The following is a 21,775-nucleotide window of genomic DNA, read 5'->3' on the forward strand; positions in this document are numbered from 1 at the left end:
CACAGCGACAGAGATAGATAGAGAGAGAGGGAGAGAGAGCGAGTTGGAGGTAGCTTGTATCTCATAGTTTGCTCTAATTTCGAGTTGCTTAAATATTTAGTAACATACTCATCGCCTTACAGAACACACAGAGATACAGCTAGAGATATGATTAGATATGACTTCCTGTTTGCTTTGAAGCATTGTTTCGAGCATGTAACGTGTTAATGTTAATGGGCCGTGTTTACGAATGGGCCAAAACCCCGAAGAGCCGAGCAGCTAGAGCTATTTCCAGCTATTTCCATATGTATCTTTCGCTCTGCTTATGTTTATACTATGCTGCTACAGCTCAATTAGCAGTCGCATAGTGCGCGCAATTAAAATGAAATTGAATTTTATGTGTATTGCGCCCAAGTGCGTGCCCACGTTTACATACCAAGCAGACACAGATACACAGATACATAAACATAGCTTCAGATACATATTGTGTGCGCACTCGTAAATACCTGAAGAAAAAAACAACAACATTTATCGTATGCATGACACAGACATCAGATTAGCATCACAAACAGCACATAAACGTAAAAGTAACACACACAAACTGTTTGAGGACGACGGGGCATGAATAAAAGGCGCAGGGCGTGGCAGAAGTTGAACTATGTAAACAGTAAATAGACGACAGACCGAGACACAGCCAGAGTCAGAGTCAGAGTCGGAGTCAGAGTCCGAGTCAAATTCATTGGCAGAGCTAAAGAGCCAAATGAAGTTCGGCATACACTTAAGCGAGTCATTAAGAGCAACGACCACAGGAATAGATACAGATACACGGATACTGAGATACATAAATACATCGATATACAGTGACACTACACGTTCCAGAGGATTTGCTTTTGATTTGCAGATACATAGAGACTTTGCTTTCCTTATAGATACTACGTATGTATACAGATGCATAGATACATAGCTCAGATACATAGATACTACAGTCAAATACATAGATTCAGATACTCTATGAGACATAGATACATTTCAATAGTCAGACACAAGTACTCAGATACATAGATGCTATATACAGACTCTACAGATATTATGCTCAGTTAGAGATACATTTTGCGAGCCAAATGCTTAGCAGATGCGCGGATACTTAGCTCCATAGCTACTTATGTCTCAAATTAAGATTCCCGAAATGCCAAAACGCTAATAACAACTAAAACAAAGTCAAAGTCTGTGAAGTGAGCTCCATTGAGCAGGCGCTCATGTGGATAAATCTGTTGAAAAAGTCAGCCGGCAGTTGGCAGTTGACGGCGATGCGGGCGATGTATCTTACAGATACTTCGTTTTCTTTTTATTTTTACTTGTGTTTATTTGTTAACTACCTGCGTGTGAGAAAAACTGTTCGCCAGACAGGTAACAGCAACGCAACGCACCGCACAAAGAACTGCAACATCATGCCAAGCACACACTCAGTTACAAATACATGGAAAAGTATCTGAGTATCTATGCTTTGTAATTGTGCGTAAACGTGTAAATACCAAGTCAAGGTCGGTTAATCAATAATAATTATTTTTCACTCAATTACGCGCCGCACTGCGTGAGCTGCTATAGTTCACATTCCTGAGATACAACACACATATATGCCATATAGCCATAGATACATTATGCTTGAGATACATATTGCCTTAGATAGCTATACATAGTTACATTATGCTCGAGGTACAAATTTGGTTTTTTCGTTGTTTTCTCGTCTCTCACGTCACTTCGTTGTTATCTTTTTGTTTGGCTTAGCGCCGAGACAGATTCATGTGTGAAATATGCATAAACAAAATATGCCAACGCGATTTTCGAGTATCTCATGGATGCTGATTTGTGTACAATATGATTTTTCATGCGCCGCAGCCTTCACACAGTTAGATGCGTGCCACTTGATATGCCCAGAAAACCAGAATAATAAATGACGACGCTGCCGACACATCAAGATACCAGATACAGCTACGGCTACAGCTACAGCTACAGCTACAGCTACATCTACAGCACCTAAAACTATAGATACAGATGCGAAATATTATAAATGAAGCTGCAGCGTGGGTTGCTCGAAGCGGCGAGGTGCACGGGGCAAAGGAAACCCATCCCATCCAGGCAAAGCAAAAGTTTTCGAGACATTGCTCAATACGCTTCTAATTGCGGACGCCTGGCACTTGCTCATAGTTTTCTTTTGCCCTCGGCTGACTGCTCGAGTGACAGACGGACGGACAGATAGACAGACGGGGCTGCCCACTCGAGAGTCGAAGTCAGCTCAATGAATTTGCATATAGTTACAGATGCGCCTTCATTAAGTCAGTCAGCCAGCGAGAGAGACAGAGAAAAGTGAGCGAGAGCGAGAGCGAGGGGGAGGGGGAGCTAACGTTAAGTAGTAGCTAAACTTTGACTGCAAGTGATTTACGAGACTTAAGCAGGCAGGCAGCCAGACAGATTCTGATGGGTTGCACAATTACAGGGTATATTAAAAGGCTGATTAAAGATGAGACGAGTTGAGTGATTTATATAGACATATATTATATTAATGCTTAATGTTATTGCAGCTTAACTTAGAATTAAGTCTATTATTTTGAAAGAAGCCGCGATTAAGTTTGCTAGGAGAGCTAAGATATAGAAAGATTTACATCTTTACAACAGTTCTTTACAGTTCTGCCAATAATTTTTAATAATAATAATTATAGCTAATAAAACAAGCTTAAAGAAAACTTATGCTTCCTTAAAAAAATATATAAAACTGCAACTGCAGCTGCCGATTTATCTGTTAGATGATTTGCATTTCGAGATATATTGAGAGAACTCTTCTTAAATGTATCTTTTGAGATATGTCTGATTTGCTTTCCTAAATTACAACTTTAAAGATATTTAAGCAGTTTCTAGTTTTGGCCGGCGTAATTTGCCTGAAGTTTGTTCAGTTAATACTAAAATATTTTTATTATATATTTTGGAATTTGAATCTGAAGTTGAATTTCAACAGTTTCTTTTTTCATCTGCTTATTTATCTCATGAATGTTGTTTATATAAGAATATTTATAGACTTAAATAAAAGAAATATTTTCTACACGCAATTAAATTTCATGTTCTTCCTGATTTAGCTGCTCGTTTACGAGTGTCTTGTGGATGTAGCTAAAAGTATATTATATTTAGACTTCAATTTAAGAATTGATTTGCGCAATTTAACTTTATTTATATCTGTGAGTAAATATCTTTGGCTGTTTATATCTCATATAAAACTAAGATTAGCTTATATTTAGAATTCTTCTTAAGAATTTTTTGATTCAGTTTCAAATGTATCTTTAATAAAGTATCTGTAGATACTTTCCACAACAATCAAGTTAAAGCTTTTAATGATATTCGAAAGAGTATCTGCAGCGTGTGATTCGGTTTTTGTGTTTTAGTTGAACATTTCAAAACATGTGCGTAGCGTGTGGCTGAATGGATGAGTGGCTGCACCTACCTTTTTCATTAAAAACTCCACTCGACCTGATGTCGATCGATTCGAAGTAACCCTTGACTGATTCGCACTGCTGCTGCGCTAAATCCTTGGCGCGCGAGTCCCGCTGCAGGCGACGCCGATGATGCGTTGCAGCGCTATGTTGATGTTGATGCGGCTGATGCTGATGCTGGTGGTGCACCAGCGAGTTGTCGCCGTCAGTGGCGACACCAGCTGCCAAATGCTTGGCCACAGCCAGGCTGAGGCACAGGCAGAGGCAAAGGCAGAGGCTGAGCTGCAGCGGCTGGTTGAAAGGATTGCCTGACATGTTTGTTGTTGTTTTTAAATTCTTTACGGTCTTAGGCGAGCAAATGCAAACTGGACACCTGAGTGTGGCACCTGACTGGGCACGAGTGTGTGTGTGTATGTGTGCGTCTGTGTGTGGTTGGCTTGTGTGTGTCTACGATTTTAGGCAGCTCTGCTGCATGTTGCACCAAACAGCTGTGCGAACACCAATACACTCACACACACAACGAAGAGCGACGACAAAGAGCGACAGAACGGCAGAGCTACACAGCGCAAGAGAGCGGCACTTTTCGTATTTTACTTTTTTTGTTTTGCACTTGCCGGTTAGGCCGAAACAAAACACGCACACAAACAAAACACACGCAGAGAGGGCTGTCTGCTGTTTCCTCAACGTCTCGCCTGTTGTTCTTCTTGTTGTTGTTGTTGTTGTAATAACAGTTGCGAATATTGTTGTTGTTGCTGTTGCGTTTTGTTTTAAACTAAAATACACGCACGTCACTTCTTTTCTCTCTCTCTCTTTCTCTTTGTTATTGCTTTTTACTTTGCCAAGATTTATGCGTGTTGTTAAAGATTTTTTGTGAATTGCGCCTACAAATGCTTCATGACATAACCGTAATTACAACAATCTACATACACACATATACATAGATTCCGCTTATCATCAATAGCAACAGTTTAAAGTTAAAGATAATGCACAACTTGGCTATAGAATTCGATTTTTATTTATTTCAAATTTTTTGATTGCATTTTCTTGGGGCTGCTATTGATTTGCATTTATTTAAAATGCTTTGCATTTGTCGCTTTGAGCGATTTGAACGTTTCAATTCCACTCGCGATTGGCGGCTCTCGGCCAAGTATTTAAAATACGTTAAGACGTGAATTCGATTTGGGATTTCGTTACAACGGACGCTGTTGCGCAGCGACACATTTGCACACGGCGACGTTTCGTTCACAACTAACTGTTTCTTTCACAATGCACAGACACCATTTAAGGCACGCACACATAGATAGCGCAGGCACACGCATGCGAGCGCTCTCTTGCGCTAGCGAGGTCTCTTTTTCGTTCGTCTCTCTTTGCATTTGGCGGGCAGCAGCATCTGATCCAGTTATTTGCCACTGATCTGACTGCTTATATATTAAATATTTATTTAATTAATAATTACATATTTATCATAGACAAATATTTAACAACTAAGATTGTTGCACTGTTGATAATAAATAAAATTGTTATTGTTTTCGCTTTTGATTTGTGGATGCTTGCGACAAAAATTCAAAAGGTTTTGCTGCCTTGTTTCAGACTGTAAAACTCAAAATGGCACTGTTGTGTGCTCTTAGCGAAAAGAGCGTGAGAGCGCGTTCTGCTAATCTAAAGACACGGCACTGTTAACGGAACAGTGGTGCGACGCAGCGGCAGAATTGAGTGAAAATAAAATAGTTTTAGAATAGAATTTATTACTAAAAATATTAAAAAAAAAATATACCACAATTTTGCAAACTAAAACTATATTAACTATATTAGTAATATAATAAATATATTATCTTTATTTTCTTGGGTTAAAAACCTGAATGGTTAAACTTTAATAAAATTTTACGCATATATTAGCCCATTTGTATGACACTTTTATGTAGCTGATTAGCATAGAAATAAAGAAGGCAAATTGAGCTTTGATCGGCTACCAAATCAATCTATGAAACTTTTTTTATACATCTAAAATATTTGCTTTCATCGATGCCGCAATAAATTTGCATGCACTCAAATCGAAAATCAATCTAAATTGACGTTTGATTGAATTCAAATATAAAAAAATTAATAGATTTAACGATGAGCTCTTTCGGCTGTTATCTCCATATAAGATCTAAGCAGGTGTAGTTCGATTTGACACCTTTGAAGCGTGTTGAAATAATACAAATAAATTAGCCTTTGGCAACTTCCCTTATGCGTATCCTTAGCTTAAGCTTGCTTTAATTGTTCAAGAGTTTCGCTACTTCTCTTAATTGTGAGCATAAACTGTTATTCTTAGCTCGACTTAACGGCTTAAGCCTGCTTAGATGTTCGATAATTTCTCTTAAGAGTGAGCGTGGCTCAACTTGTGAGCCTAAGCCTGTTTAACTGTACAATCAATTTTTGTTTTAAGAGCCTGTCATTCGTCAATTGCTCTTAAATACCTGAACTATTGCCCTTAGCGTGCACAGCACGCGCGCACGAAGAGATTTTTCTTTTGTTTAGGAACAACAATTCAAGATTTTTTTGGCAAGACTTTCACTCAGGCCAAACTATTTGGCCTGTTAGTCAGCACTTTTTGGTCCCGATCTATTTCTTCATTAACAAGAAATCCGAAAAACAAAGAAAACTTCATGGTGGTCAAAAATTTACCTCCAGCTGTTAAGCAAACGCCTCCATTGGCCTTGTTAGGCAAAGCCAAAGGTACGCTAAGAAATTTAGATATTTTCAACTCAAAGTGGCGCTACATATATCTATATTCAAAATAATCCTGCCATGAGTCATGCGAAGCGGAAACAGAGAACGTTTCACGACTCAAAACTGAAAACAAAAACAAGATTGAAAAGGTGAAGTCGAAAATTAAACACCAGCACATCGTTTAGATAAAGTTATAAATTATAATGTACGAATGATCAGGAAGAGAGTAACAGAGAGAGAGGGAGACGCAGAGAAAGAGAGAGTCAAAGTCTGAGTCAGTGTTGTCTTTTGCGGTTTTTTTTCCGCTAGTTTTTTTGGCTTAATTAATTTGGTTAGCTTTAAGCTTTATTACCGTATTTAAATGCATTCGAACTCTGTGACACATTAAAATATTAAATTGTTGTTACAATTAAATACTTCTATCTGTTTTTCTATTTTTTGCAGAATATATTTTTTTATATATCTTAATATATGGAATTTTAATAAGATCATAAATATCAAAGATATAAACTAAAATCAATCTAATATAATTTTTTTTTTCATTTTTAATATTTATTTTTATATAAAATACATGTTTTTTATTATTTAAAAACTTAAATTTTCTATGAATGGAAAGCGAAAAGTTTCTTAAAATAAATTATATCGCTAGGTTTTTAATTTATTTTTTTTTTAGATTTTCTAAATATAATATTTAATTTAAACATTATTGTTATTACATTTACAGTTTTTAAATTTTTGAAATATTTTTGTTTAAGTAAAACTTAAACTTCAATTTGTTATATTTTTTATGTTTAACACATCATTTTCAGCTTTCACAGCTAGCTATTTTCCAACTGCTTTTACTTTCTAGCTTTTTTCTTTTGCTTGAAAGGACAACACTGTTCACGGCTGAAAACCCTTTGAGTGAACAGTTTTGAAATTTCAGGTTCAACCCACACACCAAAGCAAAAAGGTACAACAGGTAAAGATAAACTTTGTGCATGTGTGTGTGTGAGTGTGCGTGTGGAGAGCTGAAATTAAACGAATTTAGGCAAACGGCATCTATAAATTATGTTGCCTGGCGAAAAAAAATGTTGATCTCTAAGAGGCCAAGCCGAAAGTTAGGCAAACAGAATTTTGTTGTTGTTGTCGTTTGTTCTTCTTCTTATCTTTGTTTGTGGGGTGAAGGGGTCAAGAAAGGGGAGCAACTCAAATTTCGTTTAAACGCTTGATTTAGTGCAGCAAATATGGCCAATGCCGAACGCATTCCAGCGTTTTACACTTGAATTGAACAGCGAGAGGGAGGGAGAGAGAAGTAGAGAGAGGGAGAGAGAGAGAAAGGGAGCTGAGAGCGGAACCGAGTGGTTGCTTTTATCCTGCGGGACTGCAGCCGAAAAAAACACGTTGGTGGCATTTTCTGTGTTTGTGAGCCGCCGACTGGTTCAACAGGTTCCAGGCCTAAGACTAACAGAGAGACAGAGAGAGAGAGAGCGCGAGATTCTTGAGCAGACCCTGGCCCTGACTCTGACTCTGACTTGGACTCTGTCTCTGCCTCAGCCGCTGCCTCTGGCTGTGGCAACGTTTGTGGCATGCAGCATTACTCGTTTCTCGCTCGTTTTGCACATTTTTGAATTTTATTTTAATTTCTTTTTATTATAAGTATTTTAGTTTTGCCCGTACCCTAGAACCGGGCAACGTTTTCTTCTCTTTTTCTTTTTCTTCTTTTTTTTCGTTTTGTTGATTTTTCATTCACCAAAAACTGGTTCGACGTTTTGCAAGTTCTTTTTAGAGCTGTTGGGGCTGCTGGAGCTGTGGCTCAAGACATTGTTTGGTCTCAAGGAAGTTCTTGTTTGCCCGCTGGAATGTGTGAAGTCATCGAGCAACACACACACACCGAGAGAGGGGTATATACACACTCTTGCATTTGAATGCCAGCGTTGAGCTCTTACATTTTTAAAGACCTGGGCGGCACTTGCAGTCGCGACTGAGGCAGTGGCAGCGTTGGCTTTGCCTTCGAATTCCTTCTGCCACACTTTGAGGGCATCTCGCTTTTCCAGCGAAAACTGAAAAATCAGTCAAACAGACAACAGACAGCAGACAGACAGCACCAACATGGTAGCAATCAATCTTAGAGCGAGAGACTAAGTTTGCCTTTTGTTTATTTGCTATAAACTTTTTCACTTTTCAGATAGAGTTTTCAAAATTGGTATAAATATTTATTGAACAATTGTTGAATTTCGAAAAAAATATTAGCTAATTTTGACCAAGTCTTTAATTACAGCCCATATAAAACATTGTAAGAATCAATGTTAGAAAATCTAGTATTGAAAATTAGTTAGAGTATTAAAATTTTGCATATGTATTGCTAAAGATATGTATGAATTTCAAATAAATTTGCTAACACGCCTTCACCCACCGCCCACATAAAATATCGCAAAAGTCTATGTTAATGAGCTTACAGTGGCTCCGACTGCCTTTATTTTGAGCATAAATATTTTTTAATTAAAATATAGAGTATTGAAAGTTTAGATATGTATTTGTCAAGACATTTCTAAATTTCGAATAAATTGTTTACCTATTTGGACCACGCCCATGGAAGCTTCTTTAACAACCTATGTTAGAGACGTTATAAAGATTCCTATTGCCTTTGTTTGTGCATAAACTTTTATAAAAAATAGTTAGAGTATTGCTATTCCACATATGTATTTGTTAAGGTATTTATGAATTTCGAAAAAATTTGTAACTTGTTTTGGCCACAGCTTCAAGCAACGCCCATGTAATTCATTGTAACAATCAATGCTACAGAGCGGCTACACTGGGAGAAACGTGTGTGTGTGTGCCAATTACAAAGCAACTGCTGCAACGTGTAATTGTAATTCTATTTCATTGCAGGATATTGGATCTTTACGCTTGATTTGGCACATTGTGCCAGCAGTCAGTCAGTCAGGCAGTCAGTCGGTTGCCCACCTGCCCGTCTGCTCATCTGCCCACCTGCCTGCCCGCCCAGCCATGAAGCGCTGCATGGCCAAGGGCATATCAAAAGTGGTACATCGTCTCGCTGATGCCGCTTCTTTCATTTTCTTTTCTTTTTGTGTCTGACAGCTACTTGTCAATGGCCGTGATGAGTGAGCGCCGCACAAGCCAAGCCAAGCAAAGCCAAGCCCCCTCACCTGGCACTGGCTTCATAGAACTAGCGACTGTGTCGCTTGTTCGGCCGCCCCGCGCCCCACGCGCATCTATGATGGGCCATGGGGCATGTGGCATGGCTTTGGCAGGCTAAGGGGCAACCTGACAACGTGTCATTGACAGATTTCAACAGAAATGCGCATGAATGAAATCGATTTTTGCCCACTCCCCGGTTCAGTATGAATTTACCAATTAAACCTATATATGGCTAGAGACATACATATGTCTGCTATAATTAAAGATATACTTAATTCTATACTTTATGCCACTTGCAACTTATCTCAAGTCCAGATAAGTTCGCTCTTTAACGATCAGCTCATAATTCCTGCACCACTTTTGATTGCAGCTCTCGAGTGACTAAGCGCATTTTGGCTTGCAAATGCCGCTTGGCAACAGAACTTGCTGCAACTATCACTATATATATATATATTTGTATATCTATACATGTGTGTACATATCGATTCTCTCGATCCTCTGGCCAACAATCGGCTGCAATCCGGGCCTTGGCCAAGGCAGAAATTAAGCGTCCAACCGCGAGTTTACACATCATCATCATTATTGTTGTTGTTGTTGTTGTTGTTGTTACTGTTGTCGTGCTGCACATCCTGCAGCTCGCAAGACGTTGCAGCAACGTGTGCGAATGTGTTGCACAATAAATAAAAATATTTATACATGAAACCCTAAATAAAGCATGAGCGACAAAGATGCGAACCAAGTTGTCGCCGTTGGCCGCTTGCCCCATGCCTCATGGCTCATGCCTCATGCCTCATGCCGCATGCCGCATGCCCCATGCCGCTTGCCAGTTTGCCGGTTGCTGCCGCTGCTGCTGCTGTCGTGGCCGCTAGCTTCAGCTCCCAGGCCAAGTGGCAAAAAAATTGTCGTGGCATCTGCATCTGCAGCAGCAGCTTTTGCCTACACGAATTTAAAAAAAAAACTGTCGTTGGCCAATGCAACAAATTTTTTTATTTCACTTTTTATTGTGCAGCTATTTGATGCTCTTTCTCGAGTGGAACAATAAAAATAGAATGCCGAAATGCTAAATTATGTAGATGATGGCGGGCTGGAAAATTTAAGAACTTAATGTGAAGCTAAGAGAAAGAGGAAAATTTTTTAAAAATATAAAAAAAATAAGAATTACGCTAAAAACCAAAATAAATAGATAAACAATGTAAAAAAAGAGAACAAAACAATATAAATGAGAAAACAATTGGAGGGAAAAATAATAAGAAGCAGAATACTAAATATATTATATTTAACTATATTATTATTAAAATGCAAAAATAAAAAAATATATATGAATATTATTTAACTTTTTTTTATTTATATATATTTTATTATAAAATTAAAAATATTTAAAGCTTCAGTTAAAAATAAAAATTGAAAAAAATTATACAATATTTTTTTTAAAATATAATTTGTATACGCAATTTTTTAGTATAATATAGCAATTTGTTACAAGCACTAAGATTGCCAAAAATATTTTACGAGGAAATATTTTAGGAAATATTAAAAAAAAAATAGAAATGCAATTTTATATCATGTAAAATTTTTTTATGGAAAAGTTTGCATATTAAAATATATATTTTTCAAACTTTTCATTTACTTTATAAAAAAAAAAGTAAAATCTTAAGCTTTTCTCTAGTTCCGTCACAACTTACATTATGAAGCATTAAAATATTTGCTTTCATCTTCCCCGCTTTTGCAGAGCATTAAAGCTTCGTTATAAACACCTGTTATTAGGGTTTACTCTTGGTTTTTTTTTTTACTTTTTTGGTTTTGGCATACCTTTTGTATCGGCTGTGGCTCGATGCTGTTTGCCTCGTCATCATTGTCAGGCGTCGCAGCCCAGCATCAAGAATCAAGATCAAAGCAAAGCCCACTAACTACATCAGAGGAGATGCTCAAACCGTAGCTGATGCTGTTGCTGCTGCTGCTGCTGCTGTTGCTGAGGCTGGGGCAGGGACTCGGTAGCTGCCTCCGTTGTGGTTGCAGCAGCAGCTTTTGTTGTTGTTGCCGTTGCATAGTCAAAGTAAAATAAGAAATAAATCAGTAAATTGGATTGCTTTTTTGCTGCGCTCGTTCGCTGAATTTTGCAATGGCAAACTGCAGTTGGACTTCAAGTCATCTCTCTCTCTCTCTCTCTGCATCTGCCTCTCTGTCTCTCTGTGTGTGTGTTGCATGCTGGAATTTTCTCTATGCTTATCATTTGCAGGATCTCACCTGTTCAATTCATTATTTTCTATAAATAAACGACAGCCGGCTGCAGCCCAACAATTTACATGGTTCCTCGACTCGTTCTTAAAGGCTCGGCTCGGCTTGGCTCGGCTCGGCTAGGCTAGGCTAGGCTGGGCAAGGCAAGGCAAGGTGAGGCCAGTACCTGTAATTAAGTCAGTCGCATAACTGCAGCAAGTTGCGCATTCATTTTAATAACTAAACTCGCACCACAGTTCCGCTGCCCCAAAAGGTCAGCCCGTACTGAAATTCAATATGTGTCCTTTTTTCTGATTTGGCCTTAGTCTTTGGCTTCTGTTGTTGTTGTTGTTGTTGTTGTTGCTGCTGCTGCTGTGGTGGCCAATTTTACGAATTCGTGCAACGCTCTTCACAGATCTCGTGGATCTTGCGAATCTTGCGGATCTGTATCTGTATCTCTGCTCTTGCGACGGCGACGGCGACGGCGGCGTCGGCGGCGGCGGCTTCTTCTTTTGCCGCGGCATGGAATTTGGTACATCGAGCACATCGAGCATTGGTTCTGCGTTGCTTTTATTTCGCCATGTTGTGTGCCTAAATATTTTTGCGGCATCTTGTTGTTTTTGTTTGTTGTTTGTTGTTGCTGCTGCCCCTTTTCGACATGCCACACAAATGTGGGCCTATGATAACATTGTCTTCGAGTTCGAGTTCAAGTTTTGTTAGCGCAGCGCAGCGCGTGAAAGTTGTCGTGCCAAAAGGCCTCACAATGTTTATGTTGTACAGTGTATATCACATATGTATGTGTGTGTGTATGCTTAATGCACTTCACTTTCCAGGCGTGCGTTGTGAAAGCCCAAAGCATTTTGTAGGTAGATCGCTTGAGCTCTGAGCTCCACACACACAACATTTTGTGATCCATTGTTTTATTTATGCTGAAATTTCGCATTGTGCGCGGCTTATTTATACACTATTGAGTAGAGAAGTGGGTACAATGATTGTATAAGCATATAGGTCAAGTTATAGACACTTTTTCAAATCAAATATAAATATATAAAATAATATATATATAATAAATAAAAAAGCTGGCATTTGAAGGCTTTGCTTAAGTGATTAAAATAAATAATACATTTGACATCATAGAAATATTCTTTAAAATTTATGTTTTAAATGTTTCTATTTTCTTACTTATATATTTATGGAAATATTTCTCTACAATATTTATTTGTAATTTATTAAATGAATATTTATATTTTAATAATTGTTATTTACTCATTTTATAAATTAAGTTATATTTATTGTTATTTTTTATGAACTATCCAGCAAAATGTATCTTGATAAATATATAGACATATATATATTATTCTATATAAACATAACCATGCTTAATTTAAAAATAATATTCATTACATAGCATATTTATTTTATTTATTTTAAAAATCGCCAAAAAAAATGTTAAATTAAAAATAATATTTTCTATACAATATTTCTTTTAAGTATATTCTTAATAATATTTTGAAGAATTCTTCTGTTTGATATTTTTGTGCTAAGAAAATATTATTGTTATTATTGTTATACATGTTAAGGTCTTCAAAGTTTCAAATATGACGTAAGAGCATTCGATATTCGGCTTGCTTGACCGACTGTGTGCAACACAATTTATTATAAATACTTTATCGCAACAAACCCATCTATTCTCAAATCTTAACGTATTGCAGAACCAACATAAATAAAAACCTTTTTATATGAATTCATATATTTATATATTTTTGTGGTGTTTCAAAAGCATTTAATCTTTGAATGCTTGGGCAAAATGTTATTTATTTCCCAATTCAACTTGTTTTAAGTGAAAATATTTGCCAGTTCATATAGAAGAGTGGATAAAAAAGGAAGAGCTGGCAGCATTTTCATCTGTCGAAGCTGTCAAAAGTCGCCATAAACTTGATGTTAGAAGTTTGTAGCTAAAACTTTGTGATCCCTGCGAAAAAGACGGTCATAAATTCTATGAAAATTACTGCACAAAAAAAGTATAGAAAAAACAACGGAAACAAGTTTAATAGTAGTTGCCACCAATGGCAGCAGCGGCAGCAGCAGCCGAGGATTATGTAGGACCATTCAGGGAGTTAGGGAAAAGCAGGAGGAGCCGAGCAGCAGTTGCAGCTTAACAACATTTTGAGTTTTAGCTGCCAGCTGCAGTCGAAGAAGCCGCAAGAAACTGACTTCGGGCAGAATAAACTTTAAGTTTGTCATAAAATGAGCGAGTGTGCACATGTGTGTGTGAAAACTTGTTAGGCCAACTATAGCTGATGACTGCAGTTGCCTGATTACGCATACGCCGCGTGGCAGCAGTCGAACAAGGAATGCGCATAATAATCAAATGTGAAGCAACCAAAAAAAAAAAGAAACAACAAGAACTAAAAACGAAGCAGAAGAAAGAGACGCAAAAGGAACTCTCTCTGTCTGTGTGTGCGTGTGTGTGCAATGCACATTTATGGCGTGGGAAACAGCGGCAAAAAATGCGCGACATGCTGTTGAATGAAAGAAGCAGAAATTAAAGCAAAAAGCAAATGCGAAACAAAGAAAGCAACAGAACGCAGCGGACGCTGCTTCGTCTGGGGAGCTGAGCATGAATCATCAGCGCGCCTGCATTTGCCTGCCAGAACAGAGCAGAGCAGAGCAGAGAGAGAGAGAGAGAGAAACTGGTTTTTGGCACTGGAATGCAGATAACTTCTTGGCCGTTTGTCTTTGGCTTTCGATTGAGCTTCAAGTGAACCGCTCGAAGCTCTGCATATTTAATATTACACAAAGCTGAGAAGAGGCCATAATCCATGCTAGCAGCAGCAGAGAGTGCGAGAGAGAGAGAGGGGTAGTGCGTGCGTGAGTGCGGCAGCGTGCACCACAAATTTTAATTAACCGAAACAATGGCGGCATCCTTGCATCAAAGGCCAAAACAACATAATCATTGGCAACCGCAGCGCGCATTTGCAAACGGACTCCAGCTAAATGACCACGAAATTGCCAGAGCCTACAACGGGGGCAGCTCAGCTGCATGCCACATGAGTGGGCTGATGGCAATTTCATATTGATTAAGCGCACCGAGCAGCAGCTGCCCCAGACGATATTTTACTTACATTTAAATCATGTCTTTCATATTAAATGTTGCACCTTTGCACGTGCAGTGCGCATTTATTACGTATACGTTCGCCAATCGATAGTTGACACGATTGCTGCTGCTGCAGCTGCCAAGGTCGTGCACAAGTGCCGACAAATGGTCACCGAATTGGCAGACAACAAGCCTTGAAGCTCGAAGCTGCGACAGGCGCCACAATCCAATTGCGTCATGTGGCAAACAAGGATGTCCCAAAAGGCGAACAACTCTGACGTCAACTTCTTAGTTAAGCTGCACTTTTTGAGTGATAAATGTTTTTTTTCGCTTTACTGCCGAGTAGCTTAGTGTAATCCCATGGAGTGCTGTGTAGTGCATTGCATTTAGAGCAATGCATTCTATAGCGCAGTGAAGTTCTATGTAGGTTAGTGTAGTCCTGTGTTGTGAATTATAGTGACATTTAGTGCTGTGTAGGTTAGTGTAGTGGAGTTAAGTTATACTGAAGCGGAGTGTATGAGGTATTGTCATGTAGTGCAGTGTAATATGTACGTATGCCGTCTATGTGTAGTGTAGTGTAGTGTAGTGTAGTGTAGAGTAGTGTAGTGTAGTGTAGTGTAGTGTAGTGTTGTGTAGTGTAGTGTAGTGTAGTGTAGTGTAGTGTAGTGTAGTGTAGTGTAGTGTAGTGTAGTGTAGTGTAGTGTAGTGTAGTGTAGTGTAGTGTAGTGTAGTGTAGTGTAGTGTAGTGTAGTGTAGTGTAGTGTAGTGTAGTGTAGTGTAGTGTAGTGTAGTGTAGTGTAGTGTAGTGTAGTGTAGTGTAGTGTAGTGTAGTGTAGTGTAGTGTAGTGTAGTGTAGTGTAGTGTAGTGTAGTGTAGTGTAGTGTAGTGTAGTGTAGTGTAGTGTAGTGTAGTGTAGTATAGTATAGTATAGTATAGTATAGTATAGTATAGTATAGTATAGTATAGTATAGTATAGTATAGTATAGTATAGTATAGTATAGTATAGTATAGTATAGTATAGTATAGTATAGTATAGTATAGTATAGTATAGTATAGTATAGTATAGTATAGTATAGTATAGTATAGTATAGTATAGTATAGTATAGTATAGTATAGTATAGTATAGTATAGTATAGTATAGTAGTATAGTATAGTATAGTATAGTATAGTATAGTATAGTATAGTATAGTATAGTATAGTATAGTATAGTATAGTATAGTATAGTAGTGTAGTGTAGTGTAGTGTAGTGTAGTGTAGTGTAGTGTAGTGTAGTGTAGTGTAGTGTAGTGTAGTGTAGTGTAGTGTAGTGTAGTGTAGTGTAGTGTAGTGTAGTGTAGTGTAGTGTAGTGTAGTGTAGTGTAGTGTAGTGTAGTGTAGTGTAGTGTAGTGTAGTGTAGTGTAGTGTAGTGTAGTGTAGTGTAGTGTAGTGTAGTGTAGTGTAGTGTAGTGTAGGTCAGAATGTAGTGCAGTGTAGTGTAGTGTAGTGTAGTGTAGGTCAGAATGTAGTGCAGTGTAGTGTAGTGTAGTGTAGTGTAGGTCAGAATGTAGTGCAGTGTAGGTTAGAATGTAGTGCAGTGTAGTGTAGTGTAGTATAGTGTAGTGTAGTGTAGGTCAGAATGTAGTGCAGTGTAGTATAGTATCGTAGATTGTAGTGTACTGTACTCCAACGAAACTCTATGTTACGTAGTGTAGTGTAATGAAGTGTAATCCTATACAACTACAGTGTAGTGTAGTGTTATGTGGTTTGAATAATAGTGTAGCATAGCTTACTGTAGTCTAGTGTAGCTTAGTTTTGTGTAGTGAGGTGTAGTTGCATAGAGTGCCATGTAGTATAGTGTAGTTTTAGGCACTGCAGTTAAGTATAGCGCAATACTGTTCCATGTTGTGCAGTGTAGCCTATGCGATCCATGACTTGATAAATTTATGAGCTTACAGATGAGTCTTGTTGTAAATTGTGTTTAATTGCGTCACGTTATGCAAAAATAAAACATTCATCAAAATGCGAGCGTGCAATTCAATTGAGTAAGCGATATGTGTGGGTAAATCTAAAATCTAAACGTCAGCTATTGCTATGCAGATACACTGTAAATGGAAGAAGAAGAGGTACATAGCAGTGTCTGCTATCGATAAATGTGACTGCTGCTGTTGATGTTAGCAAAAGCTGTCAATTATATATTGGATTTTTGCTTATTCGAACTTCATTTCCATACTAAATTTGGATTTTTCTGTGCTAGCTAATATACCCTACAAACGTCTTATATAGTTTTTATGGTATTTTTGCTTATTTGTTTACAAACTGTGGCGCCAGCAGCCGTCGGCGTCGAACTGTCGTTTAATGAATTGCGATTGTAATCACATTTGATTCAACATTATAGCCCCAAGGTATTTGACAACAATTCTGTGTACTCGCTTATGTGCTGCAAGAAGAGTATATTGGGTTTGCAGTATGCTCGGCTAATGATGCTCAACACTTCGAATTTGGTATATATAACCTTATAACTGTGTGATAGTGTGTTAAGATTTATGAAATATGAATAAAGTTTTGGAGCGAGCACACCATGATCTGTTTGAACTGCTCCACAGATCGATAATGAAGTTAATATCAACTATATCTTCTACAGTTTTCGAGCTGGAATCAGTCAGTCATAGTCGAACAGCTTCAAACACAAATTTTTAATAAAACTCCTTTGTTTGTGTGTCTCGAAAGAGCATTATTCAAACGGCTATGCTCAACTTATACTTGTTGAAAGCAACGCACGGAATGCGTAGGGAAGAGTGTGTACAGTCGTATATTGCAAATGTTTTTATTGCTTTGTAAATTGCCGTGCAAATTGCAATTAGCGACAATTTGAGCGCATTTGCATTGTGGCAATATATAGATATAGATAAATATATATCAAGTGAAATGGCCTGACAACAACTGACTGAGTGACCTACTGTTCAAACAGTTGCAGTTGCAGTTGCAGTTGCAGTTGCTGTTTGCTTAATGAAAGTAAGTGCCACAGACAGTTTGCCACATGCCGCATGCCGCATGCCGCGGCCTGTGAGCAGCGAAAGTAGCTCACTCTCACAGCTCAGTCGGTGCTGCACTTAATGGCTTTATTTGCCCAGACTGTGTGGCAAGCAGGCGGGGGCATGGCAGCCCAACCACTTGACAGTTGTGCAATAAAATTGCAAAATTATTGCGTCGAGCACTGGACGCTGCCCACATGGTTTGGCACAGCATGGCATGATTTATCAAACAGAAAACTCGCACGCTAATAGAATTTATATAAGCAGGATCAGCCCACACACACTCACGCACACACACACACACAAGTGTATATAGACTCAGTTTTTTGGCCAACCTAATTGATAAGGCAATTTCGATAAGCGCTTGTCAAAATGTTTGGCTAACAAATTTACACATGTCAATCAATTAAAACAACTCTCGATCGTCTACGATCTACACTAGTCAGCCGGGTTGCGTTAGGGTTCATTGATTTGTACGCAGAGAGTGGGCGTGAGAGACAGTTGTCAGCTGTTGTTCCGCATTCCATAAACGGATTTTTATTTATGCGCATCGCTGATTGAGCTTTGACTTTGACACTTTATGACCACTTAAAGCGCATCAGTTGCTGCAGTTGCAGCGTTTTGATCAGGGCTTAGATGCATCTATCAATTATTGTCCAGACAACACTCGCAGAGGAATCGAGTAGATGAACGCTTAGTAGGCATAGCATTGTCGTTCATTCATATAGATTGATTTTATATTCCAACTTGACAGAGAGTTCATTTATTATGTTATCAAGTGAGTTGCTTCGAGTACAGAGAGTTGCAATTGATGATACAAAGTCAGAGCCAGTTGGCTGAGTAATGCATTAGCACTTTATGCTATAATAAATTAGTATCTCTTGACAAGGTAGTTTATTATAATTGTATATAAGAACCATTAGGTGTTAATGCAGCTCAAAAGTATGAAGACTTGTATGGGGCAATGCATTAGTGATTGATGATGATTGATCGAACTGTAAGAGTCTTGAATTATAACTGACTTACAAATAAATATATATATAATATATATATAAATTTATAAATATATAAATTTATCGTGGAGTAACTAAAAGTACTCTGAGTTGTTATCGATTTGCTCAGAAGCCTGTTTCATAGACTAATGCATTAGCGATTGATGCTGTTATGAATGTTGTTGTATTTAAGGGCGTTCGAGCTAAGCGACTTTGGCATAAAAAGTATTATGAATTATTATGAAAAAAATATATGTTAGATTGTGGAAATGTCTCTGAAATAAATTAGTAAATTTGTAAAGTCTACAGAGTAATAAATTACTGATTGATGCTGTAATGAAACTAGTTATATTTAAAAATATATATATATTTGTTATATTTCAACAGATTTGAGCAGTAAGCTACTACGAGTAAATATGACGCATTATCATAGAATATCTAAAAGGTAAAAAGCATTCATTCCACATTTGGACGTGCTCATTACACAATCTAATGCATTAGCGCTTGATGCTGCAATGCCAAGTTGTCACACTATAAGATTTTTTATTATGCCCGAGACAGCGAGTCTATTTGTATTGTGATCAACTGAAATCTGAGTAAATATTGTAGATATATGGCTGTTTATGTTAAGTCTTATAAGAGTGTCTCAGAGCACAGTTCAAAAAGTGATGAAGTCATGCAAAGCTGTTGTAGCACAAGCGACTTACTACCTCGAGAGTTAGAATAGCTAATGTATTTGTGTTCGAATAACTAATAAGTTAGTTCATCTTAAAGTATCTGAAACTAAGCTGACTTTTAACTAGTATATACAGTGGCTTCAGATGCAAATGAATCTCCGATTGATGCTGTCGTATCAGTTGCAAAAACCAAATCTGAACTAACACAAAACCCACGTCGCTGTATCAATGTCAATAATTGCCCATCTATCAATCAATAATTCAAGCTTTCATTCTGGTTAACTATTTTGTATATTATTTCCATTTCAACAACTCATCGCTTAACAAACATTTTGGACTGCTTTAACGCTGCATTCAATATGCAAAATGCAAATTGAATTTTAAAGCCGCATTTATTGATTCGTTGGCTCATTTCAATTTGAAAGTTAAGCATTTGTATTATGCGTTAAGCCGATTGGCAGCAGCTTATCGCACGCCGCTCAACAATCATTATTATTATGAGCAATTAAATTCAATACGGAAATTGACAAAGTTTTTAAAGCGCATTTATCCAAATGTGTAGAGGGAGAGGGAGAGTGAGAAGGCGACAAATTGTTCATATGAACATTCGTTAGTTATTCCATGGGTTATTTACAATTGATTTTATTTATGTTGTCATTCATTCATAATCAGGCCGCAATTTGTGGCAAGCTCTTCAATTTTTTAACAATAGCCGCAATCATTAGAGTTTGCGCCGAGCTGTTGACAGGATGCAGCCGCATGCCGCAGTATGAGCGGCAGTCTCTGCATATCAGTTTATCAGTCTGCACATCAATAAGTCAACCAGTCAACCAGTCAGTCAGTCAGTCAGTCCGTCTGTCTGACATTCTGTCAGTCAGTCACTGTCCTTTGCCATACGGTGCCACATGCTAGCACATTTTCCACAGCGCTTCATTATGCGCATTTCCTGTTGACTTCATCCTCCGTCCCTCCTTACATACCGTACAGCCTTCCTTCCTTCCTTTCTTGCACCTGGTGCAGGCAACCTGCACAGGTCGGCCAACACATGCCAGGCATTCTCTGCTGTTGCATTCTTGTGGGCGTAGACCTCGGTGAGTTCACATGCCACAACAATGCCGCACTATAGAATAATAATAGTGAGTGTTTGGCTTTCTGATGGGCGGCAGCGCCTCCGTTGACCCCAACACACACATAACTGCGTCAAAACTTTTTGACATGCTCGTGTACTTGACCTGCCGCCCAGGCTGAAACCCTCTACCCTCTGGTTGCCATTGTTATTGCTGTATTGGGCCTCGCTATAGGCGGCTATTAAGCCGTGTTCTAATTTTGACACCTTTATAATTAAAGGTTCAGACTGTTTACACATATCAGGTGCTAAATAGACCTGAGGGGCAGCAGTTGAAAGTTGTATTTGAATAATGAGATATGGGTAAGAATACGCGAGTATTTCCAGGATGGAAATGGACGTAATATCGCAGTAGTATTCATATTCACGTGCTAACACTTGAAGGTAAAGTATGATAGAAGTTATACAACTATTTATATAACTAATTATATAATAAATTTGACTACTTCTAATGAGACTACTCAAAGCGCTTCTTATATTAATACTTATATCAATTTTTATACTCATACTTATATTTATACTAATGATTATACTAATGCTTATATTAATACTTATACTATTACTTATTCTTATACTTATACTTATACTTATTCTTATACTTATACCTATACTAATACTTATACTAATACTTACACTAATACTTATACTAGCAGTTACACTTATACTTATACTAATGATTATACTAATGCTTATAGTAATACTTATACTATTATTTATTCTTATACTTCTACTAATACTTATTCTTATACTTATACTTATACCTATACTAATACTTATACTAATACTTGCACGAATACTTATACTAGCATTTATACTTATACTAATACGTATACTAATGCTTATATTAATACTTATACTATTACTTATTCTTATACTTATACTAGTACTTATTCTTATTCTTATTCTTATACTTATACTTATACTTATACTTTTTCTTATACTTATACTTATACTTATTCTTATAGTTATACCTATATTAATACTTACACTAATACTTATAGTAGCACCTTTACTTATACTGAATCTTATATTAATACTTATACTACAATAATACTAATACTACAACTTATACAAAAACTTACACTTATACTGATAGTAACACATACTTATACTTACTTATTCTTATACTAATGCTAATACTTATAGTAACACCTATACGAACCCTATTACTAATAATAAAAATGTTAAAAACAATACAACAACAATGAATTATTCAGAAGCTATGAACTGTGAAAATGAAAATTATTTGAAGCGATTATTTTCCTTCCGGCATTAATTCCAATATTTCTATTGATAAACAGCATAAATTCCATTTCATGCCAGAAGCATGCATTTTAATCCGCACT

General features: G+C 37.5%; 1 protein-coding gene across 1 annotated transcript in view; it reads right to left on the reverse strand.

Moving 5' to 3' along the window:
* Nucleotides 1-4,221, reverse strand: part of LOC111592743 (division abnormally delayed protein) — a 64,176-nt gene extending 59,955 nt beyond the window's left edge. Inside the window, exon 1 of the mRNA XM_023305140.2 lies at nt 3,470-4,221. Within this exon, the coding sequence (XP_023160908.2) occupies nt 3,470-3,773 (304 nt within the window). The 5' untranslated portion in view covers nt 3,774-4,221. The remainder of the gene's footprint in view (nt 1-3,469) is intronic.
* Between the last annotated feature and the right edge of the window lie 17,554 nt (nt 4,222-21,775).

The sequence above is a fragment of the Drosophila hydei genome, unplaced genomic scaffold (assembly GCF_003285905.1).
Source record: "Drosophila hydei strain 15085-1641.00,03,60 unplaced genomic scaffold, DhydRS2 tig00008135-arrow-pilon, whole genome shotgun sequence".
In the NCBI taxonomy this organism is placed as follows: domain Eukaryota; kingdom Metazoa; phylum Arthropoda; class Insecta; order Diptera; family Drosophilidae; genus Drosophila; species Drosophila hydei.